Source organism: Furipterus horrens, unplaced genomic scaffold, assembly GCF_987537825.1.
Source record: "Furipterus horrens unplaced genomic scaffold, mFurHor1.1.pri manual_scaffold_6, whole genome shotgun sequence".
Lineage (NCBI taxonomy): Eukaryota > Metazoa > Chordata > Mammalia > Chiroptera > Furipteridae > Furipterus > Furipterus horrens.
In genome coordinates, this window is record NW_028327176.1 from 88,026,161 (window position 1) to 88,043,790 (window position 17,630).

General features: G+C 42.0%; 1 protein-coding gene across 3 annotated transcripts in view; it reads right to left on the reverse strand.

Moving 5' to 3' along the window:
- The window catches only part of ILRUN (inflammation and lipid regulator with UBA-like and NBR1-like domains), a 123,800-nt gene that overhangs the window by 13,912 nt on the left and 92,258 nt on the right, over nt 1–17,630 (reverse strand). Inside the window, exon 4 of one of the 3 annotated variants that reach the window (XM_090282250.1) lies at nt 2,559–2,662. The exons of 1 other annotated variant lie outside the window; for it this stretch is intronic. In XM_090282250.1, the coding sequence (XP_090138376.1) occupies nt 2,559–2,662 (104 nt within the window). Of the gene's footprint in view, nt 1–2,333; nt 2,663–17,630 lie in introns of all 3 variants that reach the window. One more of the 3 variants, XM_090282247.1, reaches the window with a different exon arrangement.

A 17,630-nucleotide genomic window follows, 5' to 3' on the forward strand; every position in this document is an offset into this window, starting at 1 on the left:
ACCTCATAAACGAGTATATAATGCTTATTATACTATTTATTCTCTCCACTTCCCTGTATATTTGAAATTTTTCATAATATAAAATTCCGATACAGCAGTTTTCTAACATAAAAAAGACCTCAAGAATGGCCACTTTTAAAAATAAATAGATTTATATTCTGAAGCTAAATACCAATGTTTAGAATTATGAATTATCCATGCAGTCCCAATCCTTTTCAAAGCCATTATTTAATCTACTCCTCAAAGGAACACAGTGCAACCAGCTGAGCCTGCCTCCCACCCACCGCCTGTCACCCACATCCCCTGACCACACTGTCCTCAGACTGAACCCATTCTCCATTATCACTGCCCTTCCGTCTTTCCAAATCTGTCGATTCTTTGAAAAGCCTCTTCCATCAACTCCATCTCTACCACCTCTTACTCTCTACCTCCAGGCATATACACATTCTCAATGCTTTATAGCCAATATCATCTCCTTGGATATCATCTCCAAGGAGAACCTTACTCTGTGGTACTTTCAAGTGCTACTTCCTAAATGATACTACAGTATTCATGAAAAAAATTTAGGTAACATGCCATGCATTCATCAACCATAAGAAAGATTTCAATAGCATCATCATAGCACTGCCCTTCCAAAAAAGCAGTATGCTGGGACCTCAATTAAAGCTGGCAGGGTAATCCATTCTGACAGCACACCTCTGCCAAACATACCAGGGCCAGGGCAAGCAGAGCTGGTTCAAAGGCATCAGTCCCTAAAGCCCTAAAGGAATAGAAGACAACTAACAGGTCCACAACTCAGAGGATGAGTGCAGTGTCCTGCTCAGGAATGCCAGCCCTCTCCTACGGCTACAGTGATGGCTGAGCCAGGTAGTTCACAGGCAGGTAAAGGGGCTTCCATTCTAGAAAGCACTAGACAACTAACTGACTTTGCTTCCTCCAACTCTCATCTTCCCACCAAACTCAACTGCATCAGGTTCCTGTTCCAGTAAGGCATTCTAGAGTCTGTACCACCCAGAACAGTCATACTCTGAAGGGTTAAAATTAAGGAAGACAAAGATGGAGCAATAGGAGCTTAGAGGAAAATCTTTGATTAAGTGTTACGATGTGAAGTCTTTCCTCAAATACAGGCAATTTACTTCTGTTATATCCTGTAGAACTAACATGACCCCATAGAATCCTTCAACCAATTCAATCAACCAATAAATCAACACTTTGCTACACTATTACTGAATGAAGTCCCTCTTACTAGACCATGTGAAGAAAGAGGATTCACATCATCAGGTTTCTTAATGCGCCTCTCAATCAAGACCATATGTAAAGCACTGGTCGGAAAATACCATCTTACAACAAAGCAACTTGTTCCTCAAATGAACATCAATTTTATTTTTTAAATTTTGAGAGTGATTGCTAACATGAAGCAAGGACAGACTTAATGGTTACATATGATTATATAGGTGGGATGCTGGGCCTAACACAGAGCATTATGAATCAGAGAAGAATGCACAGGAATGCTCACAGGCCCCCACCACGTAAACCACCTACAACAGTGAGCTCTTAGCATCTGGGCTTCATCCAACCAACCAAAACCACAGCCAGGAACCAGCATCACCTTAACAGTGTGTAGAAGAAACTGTTTAATTCATTAGCATAAAGAGAAACAGATCAAGAAATCAAACATCTAAAAGAGTGTCTCAGAACAATCAGAATATTTAAAATCATGGTTATCTCAACAAATAATTCTCTCACTTATTCCCCACATGTAAAAGTCAAAATATTACTTGGGCCACTCTGGGTGTGGATGAGGAAGTAGATGGGCCACACAGACTGAAAGGACATCAATAAGAAGACATGCAAACAAGGTAAATAAAGTAAAAGCCCAACAATAGTTAGGATAAATAATTGAGCTTGTCTTTTTCCTTAGAAAACAAACAAACAAAAACCCACCCAAAACCAAAAAATCTAAGTAGAAATCAATCCCAAAGGTGTGTTGTTGCTGCTCTAAGCTCAGTATAGACTTACAGTGAAAGCATGGCTGGCGATATTTTGACTTTCCTTTTTTTTTTTAATGTAAAGGTAAAGAACTCTGTTCTTTCAACACCCAAACCAGAGCAGAGAGACAGTAGTAAATTACAAGTGTGGGTGAAGTAATATCCACAGGACATGGAGATGGGGAGGGGGGGAGGGGAGAAGGGGTAGGTTTTGTGTTGTTGCTGTTGGCAGGAGAGCTAAGCAGTTTTAAAGAACATTCTAGGATTCTAGGTTTGCCATGAAGGGGTATCACAGATCCCAAGGCCCACCACCTACCCCTTCTCCTCTTCTCCGAGGGCACCTACCTTACTGTAAGTCACTACTGATAAGTTGTTTGCGTGACTGCTGGGGGACAGATTTACAGAGTTCTGTGAAAGTCTATTCTCATCTTGCTCGGTTTGGTCAGGAGCAGGAGCCCATGTGTTTTTGCTGAGCGAGTCGAACTCGGAACCCCCAGGGTCTTTTAAGTTGTTTTCATCTGATTGTCGGTTCTTTTGGGGAGAGGCAAACGGGTTGAAGTTTCCTTCTACCTTGCGATGTGGCTGTGTGTTGAACTCCGTTTCAAAAGATGACAGCTGCTGCGTTACTCCTAAAAGTCCACCCACCTCCACACTGAGAATGACCCAGATGACATCTGAAACAAAAAGGCAACTCATGTCAATACCAGATACATCCTCGAGGCCCAAAGCAGCTACTACCGAGAACCTCAACCACCACCCAAACTACAGAAATAAGTGTTCTATATGCTAGTTTAGAAGGTTTTTGACAAAGTGGTCCAGTACATTTGCATTGCATAAAGTTCCACATTTTTGATAATGTCACAGGCAAACTCTGGTATAAATTCAGTAGAGGTCTGTGGTGAGACCCCTGAGACTATTTGTAAAAAGGTTACTAGTTAATTCTGATGCACAGCCATCTCTGGAAATCATTACTCCAGAGAACAATGATCAAAAGAAACCTAAAAGCTATTTTCTCAGCATTACAAACTCTTCGTGGTTTTTTTCTTTATTTTACATGTGTTTAACTCAGAAAACTCAGGGCAGGCATAATTCTTGAGTCAAAAAATGCTTATACAGTAGTCCCTCTCTATATCGCGGTTCACTTGTCATGGGATTTTAAAAAATATTATATTGAATCATTTATCGCGGATTTTCCACTATATCACAGGATTTTGCAGTACTGTATATGTATGTTGTTAAAGTTATGTAGGTTTAAGAGTGTAGAATATGTTTAAGAACATAAGTAGTGTTTATAAAAGTGTGGAAAAGGTTAATAAGGGAGTGGGAAAGGTTAGTAAGGGACTGGGAACGGTTTATAAGTGTGTGGGAAGGGTTTATAAAGCCTTAAAATATATATAAATACTAAAATAAATGTAAGGTTCTTACTTTGTGGATTTTCACCTATTGCCAGGGGGCGGAGGGGTCTATAATGTAATACCGTGATAAGTGAGGGAATACTGTAATTACTAAAATTGGAACTTATAGATTGCCCAATGTCCTCAACAATTCAGAGTGATCATATTGTTTAAACTAGGTCAGCTGAGAGTAAAAGAGGGAGCTATTAATAACTGCACCAGGACACAGGTGTAAACCAGCACTAACCCTGACATACCGGGACAGGTATCACTCTGGTTATTTCTACAATCCATGTGTCAAAAGACACAAAGATATTTTTGTCTCAGATTTTCTAAAATAATCAAGTTTAACACCAAATTTACCTTACTATCAGATAGGAAAACCCTACTATCTTCTGTAAAACTGTAAGATTTGCTTTATTTATTTTTTATCTTCACCCACGGACATGCTTCTTGATTTTAGAAAGAGGGAGGGAAAGGGGGGGTGAGAGAAAGGGAGAGAAACATCAATCGGTTGCCTCTTGTTCGTTCTCCAACTGAGGACTGAACTACAACCTAGGCATGTGCCCTGACTGGGATTTGAACCTGGGACCTTTAGGTTCACAGGACAACACTCCAATCAAGTGAGCCCACTGGCCAGGGCCATAAGAGATTTGTTTTAAAAAGATGCACCACAGAACTTTTGCCCTAATTCAGTTCTTTATTTCCTTAACTACCAAAGCTAAGAGTTCAAAAGAATAATAAAAAAAGTGGCATCTACTTTCCTGCTGGAGGATTTTTAAAAAGCAAGCCACAGAAAGGCCAAGAAGCACTGAGGTGTTAACCCTGCTAAGACAAATATAAAAAACTGTCCATGCTCCTAAGTCACTGCTATAAAGTTGATAACTTCATCAGTTAGCTACATGAAAATACAGATAACACGTAAGGGGATAGTGAAGGAATTGAGGAAAACCCTCTTAGGTTGTGTTTATTCTCAATTTTAAATTTGGGTTCTGTATCTGGGAAAGGGACCTTCAAGTGTCAGAGAGCCATAAATACTCAATTTGAGGTTAGTGGTTTGGAAGCTGTATTAAGAACTGGGTTGCATCCAGCTATGGGCCAGAACCCAGTAAGTGGAGATACAGTGACACCTGCTGTTCACTTCTTGAATTAGCAACTTGTTTCACCTCGAAAATAGGAAGCTAAAGCCACTAGCAGCAGCACTAGCACAATTCACAGGAATGGGCATCCATTCCAGACACACTTATCATTAAAGCAAATGTGAAACTAGTACCACAGAAGTTTAACCTGTTGACTTAACACTGTAGGCCAGGATATGCAGTGTGCCACTTCACTTAAAAATATGGGACAGTGCTAGGTATGGTATGTCAGAGGACTTTCAATCAGGGCTCTAAGTCAATCTCATAAAGCAATATGATGTGGGCCTTAAAGAACTATTCAATGGCAGGCAGCTTGAGAGAGATTCCATTCTCTTCTATCCTAGCTTTCTAACTGAAAGCAACATTTCTTCACTCTATGGTTTTTCCCAAATGAATATGCCCTGTTTTACTGTATATCAATTCCCATTTGTCCTCCACCCATCTGTTTTCCAAATTCTTTTTTAAGTTCATGATAGGCTTAGCATAGTTAGCTACAGGTCATACGCTTCGTTCTCTTCTCTTAACTCAGGAAACTAAATGCTTACGAGAAAGGATAGTCTTCTGAAGGCTGTTATCAGTATATGAAACTAATGGCATTCTCCACCCACACCCACCCCCTGCCCCCCATCCCTTGGCTTTGAGAACTAAAGCTTTAATATAACTCACTGGGCCTTATAATAGTTACGCCACTGCACTCTATTCACTTCGGCTACTTTGCTGTACTATTCACAGATTCTACCTAGTAGCTGTAAAAGGGATGTCATTTAAGAAGCCACTGATTTAGAAATACCAACAATAAACACTTCAATTCTGATCCCTCCGAAGTTATTATCACAATGGGTTGGCTCATTAATGAACAGCAAAACATGCCTTCTACACTAATTACAATGAGTCATCTAGACCTCACTTTTCCAAATGTGCTCCTTCCATGCATTGTGTATGTGTTTAATCAAATAAATTAAAAAAGGATGATAAAGATGGTCCCAATAATCTTGTTTCAGAGAGGCTGGCCATTACCAGTTCTTGCTAGAATGCCTTGATTACTGAGATGAGAACTGCCAACCAGATACTTTACTATACCTCTGATGATAAAATCATATCTACTGGAACTGTTTCAATTTCTAGATAAAGGATCTGAGGTCTGGAGATAGAAGAGATGGGCCCAAGATCAGACTTCAAATTAGAGTTAACTTAGATGATGACCAAGAACTCCCAGTTCATAGTACAGCTTTTAAAACTCACACTTATTTCTTCCCAATAACAACTCGGGAAATATACCCAGGGAACTAATGCTATAGTTGTCAGTTCTACTTTCCATAGTCCATAGGCCATAGTAGCTTTACCTCAAGACATATTTTCTTTGGCGCCAATATCAAATAAATGGGTGAGCAGGATGTCCTAGAAAAAGTCAATAAAACAGAACCAAGGGCCAAACCTACACAGAGATTAGTAAGCAAATGGAGAAACTGATTTTAGAATATCTTGCTTTCAGGTGATTTTTTTTAAAGCTCCGGATCCAGAACTTTGGAGTCAGAAGGTAATACAAATACTATTTCAGTCAACTCATCCATTTTACATATGATAAAACCTGTAATAATAAAAAACAAAGTTGAAATAATGTACTAAACAAAACACATAACTAAATGGGGTGAAGAGACAAACTTCCTTACAGAAGAATTTCCAATAATATATACAGATATTCCCCCTTTCAAGAGGTAGAACTTTAATTCTATACATCCCACCAACCCACCTTGAAGGTGAGCTGGACTTAGTGATTTGCTTCCAAACAACAGAATAGGAAAAACAGTAACTTTATGGTGGAAAAAATGACACACTGCTAGACAAAGTGATCATGGTTAACATCTCCAGTGAAGTTATACAAATTTCAAGTACGCCATAGGGCACTTCACCTCTGTAGTATTCTTCCCCAAACCCATAACGTCAGTCTGATCATGAGGAAAACTCAGACAAACTCAGATTGGGGGGCGTTATAAGACAATTCCAAACTATAAGAGGTCATGGAAAGACCGAGAAACTGTCAAAAACCATAGGAGACTGGGAGACACGGCAACTAAATGTAATATGGCATTTAGATTGGAATCTTGAACAGAAAGAGGTTTTAAGTGGAAAAACTGATAAACTCTAAACAAAGTCTGGAGTTTAATTAACAGTAATGTCCCAGTGTTGTATTCATTCTAACAAGGGTGCAATGGTCATGTAAGATGCTAACAATGGGGGAAACTGGGTATATGAACTCTGTATCATCTTCAAAACTTTACTGTAAGTCTCAAATCAGTTCAGGGGACAATCTGCTAAAAAAAATTAGCATTAAAAATTGTATTATCTAAAGCTGCCACGGAACCAACGCAAACCATTTTCTCTGTGGTGAACTGACTACAAAGGAGAGAGCTTTCAAGCAGTAGTGAGTAGAACAGGCGGTAAAGGTGGGACCTATCACATACCCAAATTCTTCAGAGGCCTAAAACAACCACTTTATCAACGGTACAGAAATCACTCCTATCTAAAGGGAGATTGCTCTTTTCTAGCGCAACCCCCAAGTAAAGCAGTAATGGCCAGTTAACAGTCTTCAAACAGGGGTAACAGTGCAAATGGTGTGGGTGTTGGACTGAGACTACCTGACTAACTCCAGAGCCTCCCTCTGGCTTGCACAAGGGCAAAGAGAAGCCACTCAAAGCAAGCAATAACTGTGGCATCAACAGGTCCACTTGGTCTGCTTCCCAAGGGAAAAGGCCAGGGGACTTGGGAGAACAACACTTCCAAAAAACTAGTTTACAAGGATACCTCAAAGTAGTTTAAATTGTGGTTAGGACTAAAATCTTGTAGGCTTCTGATCTCAAGAACTATCTTGGGTTTGTCCCTAGGAGCTGTGAGACAAAAATGCCACAGCACTAGAAGACACAGCCTGGCTTAGCTGGCATATACATGGAAGATTACCATGGAGGCCACTTACAGATTTGGAGGTTGTGGATTCAAGTGCTTCCTACAGCTCACATTTCCCCTGGGGATTAAGAAACAAATCGGGTCTGGAGAGGTAAACAGGTACCAGTCAGTTAAGCTACAGGCTCACATTTCTTCTCTGGGGGAAAGCTGAGTATGTATTGCCTAGCTTCAGTGAGAAAGGCTTGAAAGGAGAGTGTGAGCACTGGTCGTCTTGTGGACTGAAACAAGTCCTGACAGTTGCCCACAGGTCAATACTATGAGCAGGTCTTGACATCTGTGCGTCTGTCTCTTGGACCTACCAGGGCAACAGTACTACTGTAAGAAGAGGGCACTACAACTGTCCTTGCCCTGCATTTCCACATTTACTCAGCACAGGAGCCTTGCTCCCATGACACATGCACAGGCACTCAGCTGCTTTTACCACATCTACCTTAGCATCTAAGGGAGAAGAGGGCAGAGGCAGGTAACAGAAGTTCATCAGCTCCTCAGAGGACAACTCCTGGTTTCTGGGGCTTAGGCCCCACTTATAGCACAGTGACCCACTGTTGAAGGTCTACTTCCCTACCCACTCTCACTCCCTACCTCATTTTGCCAGAAATGTGCATTAGAAACTTCTTTCTTAGTTTCACTATTCCTCTCAGGAATTTCTTTTAAAAATGCAAATGTCTCTCCAAGGAACATATTAAGCTATCTTAACCTCATTATTAAGTCAACCATTGGGCACAAGTTCACATGGGAGAGAAGGAAGAGAAGCAAAAGAAAGAACAGTGAAATATACCAGGTGCCCTTAATAAGGGGAAGAGCAGCTCAGAAAGCAAAGTAGAAATGACAATAACAAATACAGTGGAACTCGGTTCTTGAATTTATTTCATTCTGGAAGGCTGTTTAAGAAGCAATTTTTTTGAAAACTGAATCACACCTAAGAGATGTGTGACTGATCATACAGGTACCAGCATGAAAGGGTTGTCCGGTCAAGAACCAAGGTTTGACTGTAAACTATTCCTACAAGTTTTCCAAATCATGCTGCAGGAAACAAGAAAATAGTGACTCCCAAACCAGTAGAAAATCAGTAGTAACAAAGGGCAAATGTAATTAAAGGGTCTTAAGGGCAAATGTACTTAGAGGGTCTCTGAGAAGGGAGTTGACAGCATTAGCATATTTACAAATCACAATAGGGGCATTTAGATAATCCTGTTAGATTGTAACTCCAATGTAACCAGTAATGGAGAAACTGGGGAGAAGGAGAGGGGTGAGGGAGCTAATCACGTTAGGGAGGGGGAGCTAATCGCATTACTATAAAACCAGTTTTCTTTGTCTACTTGGTGCACATTCTCCTGGCTGAGTCTGCAGACTCGTGAATAAACGCCTCGCTTTGCAGCTCAAGTCCTGTGCCCTGGTTTTTATTGTGAGCATTTCTCACAATTTGGGGGCTCGTCCAGGATCCTCTGCCTGTGTGCGGGAAGGGGCTCTGAGCCAAGGCAGGAAGATGTGTCCTACCTGCTTTTGGGTAGCTCGCTTGACCCAGGGCCCACCCGCCTCAGTGTCCGGAAACAACCTGAGACTTCTTGTTGGGACAGCAGTGGATTGACACAGGGGGGAAACAAGAGCAAACACCATGGCAACCAGGCAACCTTGTGCACGGGCCAAGGTAAGAAAATTGGACTTAAGTACTGCCTTGGTGGTTGGGCATCCTCGGGAAGCTGACTGTGTGTGTGGCTGGGATGTGTCTCAAGACACGAAGAGAGTGTGGAGTGCCCCTCTGCTGGGTCCATTCTCCCATGAGGGAAACGGCCAGAGATGGACGAAGCATCTCGGGCTGTGTGCGAAGTCTCTGTAAGAGGGTTGAACACACAGGACTGTATACAAGAGGTTGAGTATACAGGGCGTGGGTAGAAATTCTCCGGTATAGGGGGATTGAGCTCACGGCGTTTGTGTTCAATAAATCTCTGGTAAAGGAGGTTGAGAACACAACCGGTTTCAGCCACAGGAATCAGCTGAGGATGGGAAACAGAAATTCTAGGCCTAGGGGTGGGGCCAAGGCCCCACAGACATTCCACCCAATAGTCCATTAGGAAGAATGTTAGAGCACTGGGGAGAGGATCCCCGGACCAAAAGTAAGAAAAAACAGACAATGGTAAAACAGTGTTTTCTCCTTTGGCCAGAGGAACCCATTTAAGGGAAATCTGTCTTCTGGCCCCAATTTGGGTCTGATGAATGTTGGGTTTGTCAAGCCCTGGTCTTATATGTAAGTGATCAGGCTTCGGCTTTTTAAAATTGTTTGTTTCTTTTGAAGAGAGGGGAAAGGAAAAGGAAAAGGAGAGAGGCGTCACTGTGCGGTTGCCTCTCACTTGTGCCCCCAGTTGGGGACCTGGCGTGTAGCCTGGTCGTGTGCCCTGGCTGGGAGTCAGGCCAGCGATGCTTGGTTTGCAGGCCGACGCTCAATCCACTGAGCCACAGCAGCCAGGGCCAGGCATCAGCTTTTAAGGAAGAGAGGGAATATGTTCTCTGCTGATCACCACCTATCAGCAGATCTGCAGGTCTCTTCCCTATAAAAGAGAAAAGATGAAGCCTGGGACCCTCTGTCCTGTCTCCCACTGCCTTATAGCCCTGGCCAGCTGGTGGCCAACTGGGCAGAAGCACCAGGACAGACAGTACAGATGGAAGAGGCCAGGAACACCTAGCAGATACCCCATCAGTATCCACCTCCATGACACATACGGTGCCCGAGGGAACTTACTCTAGATTAAGAAAGGAATTAGAACAATGTAAGCAAGACTTAAAGAACTTCCCCATTCCCTCAGAGGAGCCGATGTTTCCCCTTAGGGAGGTCTCCATGGGCCCAGAACAAACTGGATATGTCAAATGCTCCTTCAACAAGCACTGACGTTAGAAACTTCAAGTGCAATATGAAGCGCTTGGTAGAGGACCCCTTTGGATTGGCAGAACAATTAGATCAGTTTCCTGGACCCAGCATATATATGTGGACTGAACTAATGTCTATACTAAAGATCTTCAGTGGGGAAGAGAGGGGAATGATCAGACGGGCCGCTATTAGGATATGGAAAAGGGAACATCCTCCTGGTTAGGGAATTGTCCCAGCCTAACAAAAGTTTCCCAGTATAGACCCTGAATGGGATAACAGGCCAGAGGATAGGGCTTAGATGAGATACCTTAGGAGCCTCATCACCAGGGGAATCAAGAAGTACGTTCCCAAGCACAGAATGTCTCCAAGGCATTCGAGATCCAGCTCCATCAGCATTCCTACAGAAGCTCAGGGACCAGATGAGGAAGTATTCTGTTCTAAATCCAGAGAATGCTGTAGGGCAGGGACTCTTAAAAGTCACCATTGAAACAGAAACTGGCCAGATATTTGTAAGAAATTGCAGAAGGCAGATGAATGGGCCAGATAGACCAACTGAAAAACTCCTCAGGAAAGCTCAGAAAGTGTACCTTAGAAGAGAGGAGTAGAAGCAGGAACTTCAAAAAGCTGTAGAATATGTCTGCAAATCTAGGAACTTTTAGCTGCCAGACACTGAGTTTGAGTACAGTCTATCAGAGTGTGGAAAAGAACAAGGATTGGAAGCATGTTATGGTTAAATCTAAAGGAGTAAAGGGTATTTAGAAAGTTTGTGAATGTTGCAGAAGGTCCAAGGAAAGTTGTAATGATAAAAAGGAAATAGTTATGGAAGTTTTAAACCTGGGAAAAGGAAACCTCAACTGCTTGTGTTCTGATTTTATAAGAGCGTATTTTGGTCTGTTCTGCTGTGAAATTCTCTGTATCTGTTTTTGACCAATGAGACCTAGGAAAGGTTGCCTGTAAACCAGTTGGCAAAAATTCCTTTTGCCACCTGGGACCCAGGAAGGGTCATTCAGGGCTGCTGAGTGCTCCAGCCTGGGTAAGTGAGAATGTCTCTGCCAAGGGCACGTCTCTCTAGGAGGCCAGTGGACATACTGGAGAGAGAGGGCCTAGCTATCTGTGTTTTGAATTATTGCTCTGTTTATGCTCTGAAATGAAAAACTCAGATTTCCCAGGGAAATTTAAAATTTCACATGAAAGAATGGGAACCAGGGAAAGTGTAAGGCATGTAAATGAAAAGATTTGTTAGAAGTTTATAAAGGTTTTGAAAAGAAATTGTATGGTTTTAGTAATGGAAGGTATAATGCATGGAAATGCAGGTTTGAAGGACAAGGATTTTCCTTCACGCCTTTATATTTTTCTCCTTACCTGAACCCTCCAGTATTTGGCATTCTAAAGAAGTAAGAAGTGACATACGGTTCCTTTGCATAAAACTAATAAGACTAGTTGCTAATAGAGATTTGTTAACCATGACTGACTGGAATAATATGCCTGAAGGAGGCATGCCTAGGCTCTGGTTGTTACCAGAAAGCCCTGAGGAACTGGACTTGACTTTTGAGGCTAATGAAAGCCCATGAGGGAAAAGCCTGGCACCTTGGTTGGTTGTGCAGTTCATGGCAATCATTCTAGGGAAGGAACGAAGGTCGCTTTCCTGATAGATGGCTAGGAGGAACCTTAAGGCACAATGGAAAACCTGAAGGACTTGTAAAAAACATGGGTTTTACAGACAAGGCCAGATGGCGGGTGTGTGGCTCAGCTTCGGTGCCCAGAGGGCAGACTGAAGGTCAACTTGAAGGTTCTTTGTGTGAGTTCCACCAAAGCAGACTTAAAAGATTTATGTGATCAACTGCTGCTCTTGTTGTGTTTATGCAAATGAACAGGCTAAATTAAAACTGGACTTAATGCAGTCCCTTTAATAACAAGGAGGGTAATCTTAAGGAGAAAAATCATGATTTTAGGAAAATCAAAGTGCTCAGTGGTAGACTATAAACTAGTGCAGCTAATTGTGTCTATAAAGTTTATTTTCATTAAAAGCTTGTTTTCATTTGAAAGTTAAACCAGGTCTGTGACATTATCAAAGATGCTTAATTTACAGGCAAGAAGAATGTCAAATGCCTTGCAACTGGATGTCTTCCCAATAACACAGTGTTGCAAATTTAGAGACTGGTTTGTGAATTGTGTTGTGTGAATTAACATGTGTGTTCTTTCTGTTTTCATAGGGCATAAGCCTATGATCTCATTACCTGAGTGACTGTCTGTATATACAGGCCTCACTTAAGAAGCCCATCTGCACTGCTGTCTCCTGAGACTCAACAGTTTGGCTGAACTAAGTGGCTGGGTTGGTGAAGTGGGGGTTGGTCAATGGGCTTCATTTTAAAACTGGTCTCTCTTTGCCTAAAATAACTTTAAGCAAAGGAGCTCCTCCCCCAAACTGCCAGCCTCTCCAGTGCAACCCTCTTCTAACACTTAACCAGCCACAGGCCTTAAGTCAGGAACCCCATGTGGCTACCCGAGTTTATGGCCTAGGAGCTGATGTATCTGGCATAGATCCAGTAGGGTGGCTAGGTCTTCACTTAGTGACAACTCCTCCTTCCCTAGAAAATCTAACTTCCCCCAGCCGGACCTCAGAAACACCTCAGAAAAGACCCCAGAATGATCCAGCCAAGGTAAAAGTTTTTAAGATATCAGATCTCAGACAAACCATAGAGATAGAGACTGGGTACAGGGACCCAAATGCTTGGGTAGAATGGGTCAAATTTACCGTTAAATCCCTGAATAAAAGCAACTGTTATGCTTGTACGACAGGGAGACCCCAGACACAGGTCGTACCATTTCCACTAGGCTGGGACTCTGACCCCTCGGGAATGGCCTGTATGCTCGCTCTCTACCAGGATGAGAATGCATGGGGAAATGAGGCTTGCAGAAGCTTGTCTCTCCTCTTTCCCTCTATAAGGAGTAATGGGACTCAATCCCTCCCTTCATACTCAGTGGGGCCCATGAATTACTCTTCTTGCCTCTCTAGGTGGGAAGCGAATTCTGGTACCCCTGTGGGAGAACTCCTAACATGCACTCATAGCAGAAATGCAAGCCACCTTCACAGTGGGGCCGGAAACTATATTCCCCTCCAAATCCCCAGAGCAGATGTCTGGTGGTATTGTGGGCAGAGGAGTCTCTGGAAAATCCTATCTGACAGGTGGAGTGGAACCTGTGCCCTGGTTCAACTGGCTATCCCATTTACCCTAGCATTTCCAAAACCGGTCCGGACTGCCCCTGCTAGGAAAAAGAGGTCAATGGCACCTGGTGGATCCTTCGATCTTCATATCTATATTGACGCCATTGGGGTCCCTAGAGAAGTTCCAGATGAGTTTAAAGCTAGAAATCAGATAGCAGCAGGGTTTGAGTCAGTGCTCTTCTGGTAGTCGACCATTAATAAAAATGTTGATTGGATAAATTATATTTATTATAACCAGCAGAGGTTTATCAATTACAGTAGGAATGCTATAGAAGGAATTGCTCAACAATTAGATGCCACCAATCAAGTGGCTTGGGAGAACAGGATGGCACTGGATATGATGTTGGCAGAAAAGGGGGTGTATGTGCAATGCTTGGGGGGGGGCAGTGTTGCGCCTTTATCCCTAATAATACAGCCCCTGAGGGATCTATCACTAAGGCTCTGCAGGGACTAACTACCTTAGCAAATGAGCTAGCGGAAAACTCAGGTATTGACAATCCCATAACAGTATGGTTAGAAAATTGGTTTGGCAACTGGAAAGGAATGATCTCATCAGCTCTCGTATCCCTCTGTAGTGGTAGCAGGTGTCCTCACAGCTTTAGACTGCTGTATTATTCCATGTGTCAGAGGTTTAGTTCAGAGACTAACTGAGATTGCACTAACTAAATGCCAATAACTTTTCATAATCTCCTCCTCCTAGAGGCCAAGGGGAATCCTAACTATGAGGAAGAAAGTCGAGAAATCCTACTTAGATTTGAAGGGATAAATAGAATAGTTTTAGTAGTCAATTTTCCAAAAGAGACAGGGGGGAATTGTAAGAAACAAGGACATAGTGACTCCCAAACCAGTAGAAAATCATTAGTAACAAAGGGCAAATGTAATTAGAGGATCTCTGAGAAGGGAGTTGACAGCATTAGCATATTTACAAATCACAATAGGGGCATTTAGATAATCCTGTTAGATTATAACTCCGAAGTAACCAGTAATGGAGAAATGGGGGAGAAGGAGAGGGCCAGGGGAGCTAATAGAGTTAGGGAGGGGGAGCTAATCGCGTTACTATAAAACCAGTTTTCTTTGTCTACTTGGCGGGCACATTCTCCTGTCTCAGGGTGCACCCAACTCTACAGAATAAAAGCCTTGCTTTGCTGCTCAAGTCCTGTGCCCCAGTTTTTATTGTGAGCATTTCTCACAATTCCCTACTTAATAATCAAGAACTTTTACCTTAAACTGGGGTGGTGGTGGTAAATACAGCGATCATTTAATCGCTTATTTGCTTCAGGTCTTAGGATACACTGATTCCCTAAATCCCAAATCCATTAAATCAGTGCCAAGGAATTGAAAGAGTAAAAACATATCTGAGACAGAAGATAAAAATCATCTCAGAATGAAAAAGAAAAATAACCCTGCCTTTAACTGGGCTGGGAGAACAGACAGAGATAAAGGTAGGTGCAAAGTTAACGAGAAACATTACTTCTCCCAAGGTCACAGAGCAGCTGTAAAATGCTGTAATAGCAGCCCTCTCTGAGTGCCTTTCTTATCAATGATGCCCCAGACTCACTAGGTTACAGAGGATACCCAATTGCTAAACTGCCCTTGCCGCATGACAGCACCCTCCCTTCTAATCCTGTCTCAGAAAGAGCAGCCAATCCTAAATTGACCCCACATGCCTGGGAGCCTCTTTAGACTAATTTAGCAAAAACCCAAATCTTACAAAAGCCCCTTCCCTCCCTCTTATTGCAATACAGGGATCAGGCTGTCACCACCTGAACCCTTTGACTGATCTTAGCATCACTAAGAGCCAAATAATTTTGAAAAAGAACAACAAAGTTGGAGGTCTCACACTTCCTGATTTCAAAACTCATTACAAAACCACAGTAACCAAAACAGTGTGGTACTGGCAGAAAGACAGACATATATACCATGAAACAGAACAAATAACTCAGAAATAAACCATCATATTTAAGGTCAAATGATTTTTTACAAGAGTGCCAAGACCATTTGAAGGGGAAGGATAGTCTTTTTCAACAAATGGTATTGGAAAATTGGATATCCAAATGCAAAAACAATGAAGTTGGACCCTTACTTTACACCATATACAAAAATTAACTAAAAATGGATAAAAGACTTAACCATCAGGAGCTGAAATTGTAAAACTCCTAGAAGAAAACACAGAAGTAAAGCTGCATGACACTGGTCTTGGAAATGATTTCTTGGTTATGAAACAAAACAACAAAAAAAGGTAACAAAAAAAAGATATATTGGAATACATTAAAATTAAAACTTTTGTACATCAAAGGACATGATCAATAGGGTGAAAAAGCAAACCATGGGATGAAGAAAATATGTGCAAATCATCTACCTGATAAGGAGTTAATACACAGAGTATATAAAAGAACTCTTACAAAATAAAACAAATAACTTGATTAAAAACTGGGAAAAGGACTTGCATAGACAAAATGAATGATCAACAAGCACATAAAAAGATGGTCATCATGTTAGAGTGGCGGACCCCCAAACATCCCCAGAGTTTGTGATTGGGGGGTGGGGAGAAAGGGGCAGCTTTCAAGATGCCTTTGCATATCTATGGCTGGTAGCTGGTGTCTTAGTTATGCAAATGGCTTTGGTTCTTCCAAGGCCCGAGGGAGATGGGAGGGGTTTTGACTATGGAATGGTACGAAAGAGCATACAGGGCCTGTGCAAGGTTCTGCAAATGGTCAGAACCGGTTACCACACCCACTGTGTCACAGGCATCAGTCAGGGATTTAAAAATAAGGCAGAAGCCATTTTGGGAGAGGAGAACCATGTGGTTTGCAGAGGGTAGGGTACAGAACTCCATGCAGTTTACAAGGAGGTAGAAGGAGAGATCCATGCAGCTTTGAAAGGGCAGAGAGAGAACCATGCATGATCCAGGGCAACACGGCACATGTTTTCCTGGACTGTTAAACGGAGGCTGATGACATCGTACCCCAGATCCTGAAGGAAACAGCTGACAGATAAGGGATGGGAAACTTCTGGGCATGTTTTTGGCTTCCAGCCTTTTGGGGAGAAAGGGAAGTGCTGGGTTCCATGGGAGAACAGGGCTTTGAGCTGAAGTGCTCACTGCCCTCCCCAGGTTGGAATATTATAAATAAATACAATGTTTTCCTCAACACTAGTTGTTCAGTTTTACACCAAGGCGCCACGTGAAAGAACCCCCTTTCGCTCTATAACAATCTCGCTCTATAACAATCTCTCATGATTAGGGAAATGTAAATCAAAACCATAACGAGATACCACATTTTATACTCATTAGGATACATACTATCAAAAACCAGAAGTTCTGATGAGGATATGGAAAAACTGGAACACTTGTGTATTATTGGTGAGAGTGTAAAATGGCACAGCTACTATGGAAAACAGCATGGTGGTTCCTCAAAAAATTAAAACTAGAACTGCCATGTGGTCTAGCAATTGCATTTTTAGGTGTATACCCAAAAGAACTAAAAGCAGGGTCTTGAACAGATTATCTGTATATCCATTTTCATACCAAAATGTAGAACAATCTAAGTTTACATTGATGAATAAATTTTAAAACAATGGTCTACACATACAATGAAATAATTAAGCCTTAAAAAGGAAGGAGATTGAGACATACAATTTGGATGAATCTTCAAGATGTATGTTAAGTGAAATAAGCCAGTCACAAAAGAACAAATACTATATGATACCACTTTATATGAATGAGGTCTCTGAAGAAGTCAAATTCATAAGACAGAAAGTAGAATGGTGGCTGTCAGGGTCTGGAGAGAGAGGAAAATGAGTTTAAATTGATTGACTAATTGATTTGAGAGAGAGAGGGGAAGAAGGGAGGGAGGAGAAGAAGGGAGGGAGAAAGATGGACTTGCTGTCCCATTTATTTATGCATTCACTGGTTGATTCTCGTCTGTGCCCTGATTGGGGATTGAACTGCAAGCTTGCAGTATTGGGACAACGCTCTAACCAACTGAGCTACCCAGCCAAGGCCTAGGAGTTATTTTTTAATGGGTACAGAGTTTCAGTTTTGCAAGATCAAAAAAATTC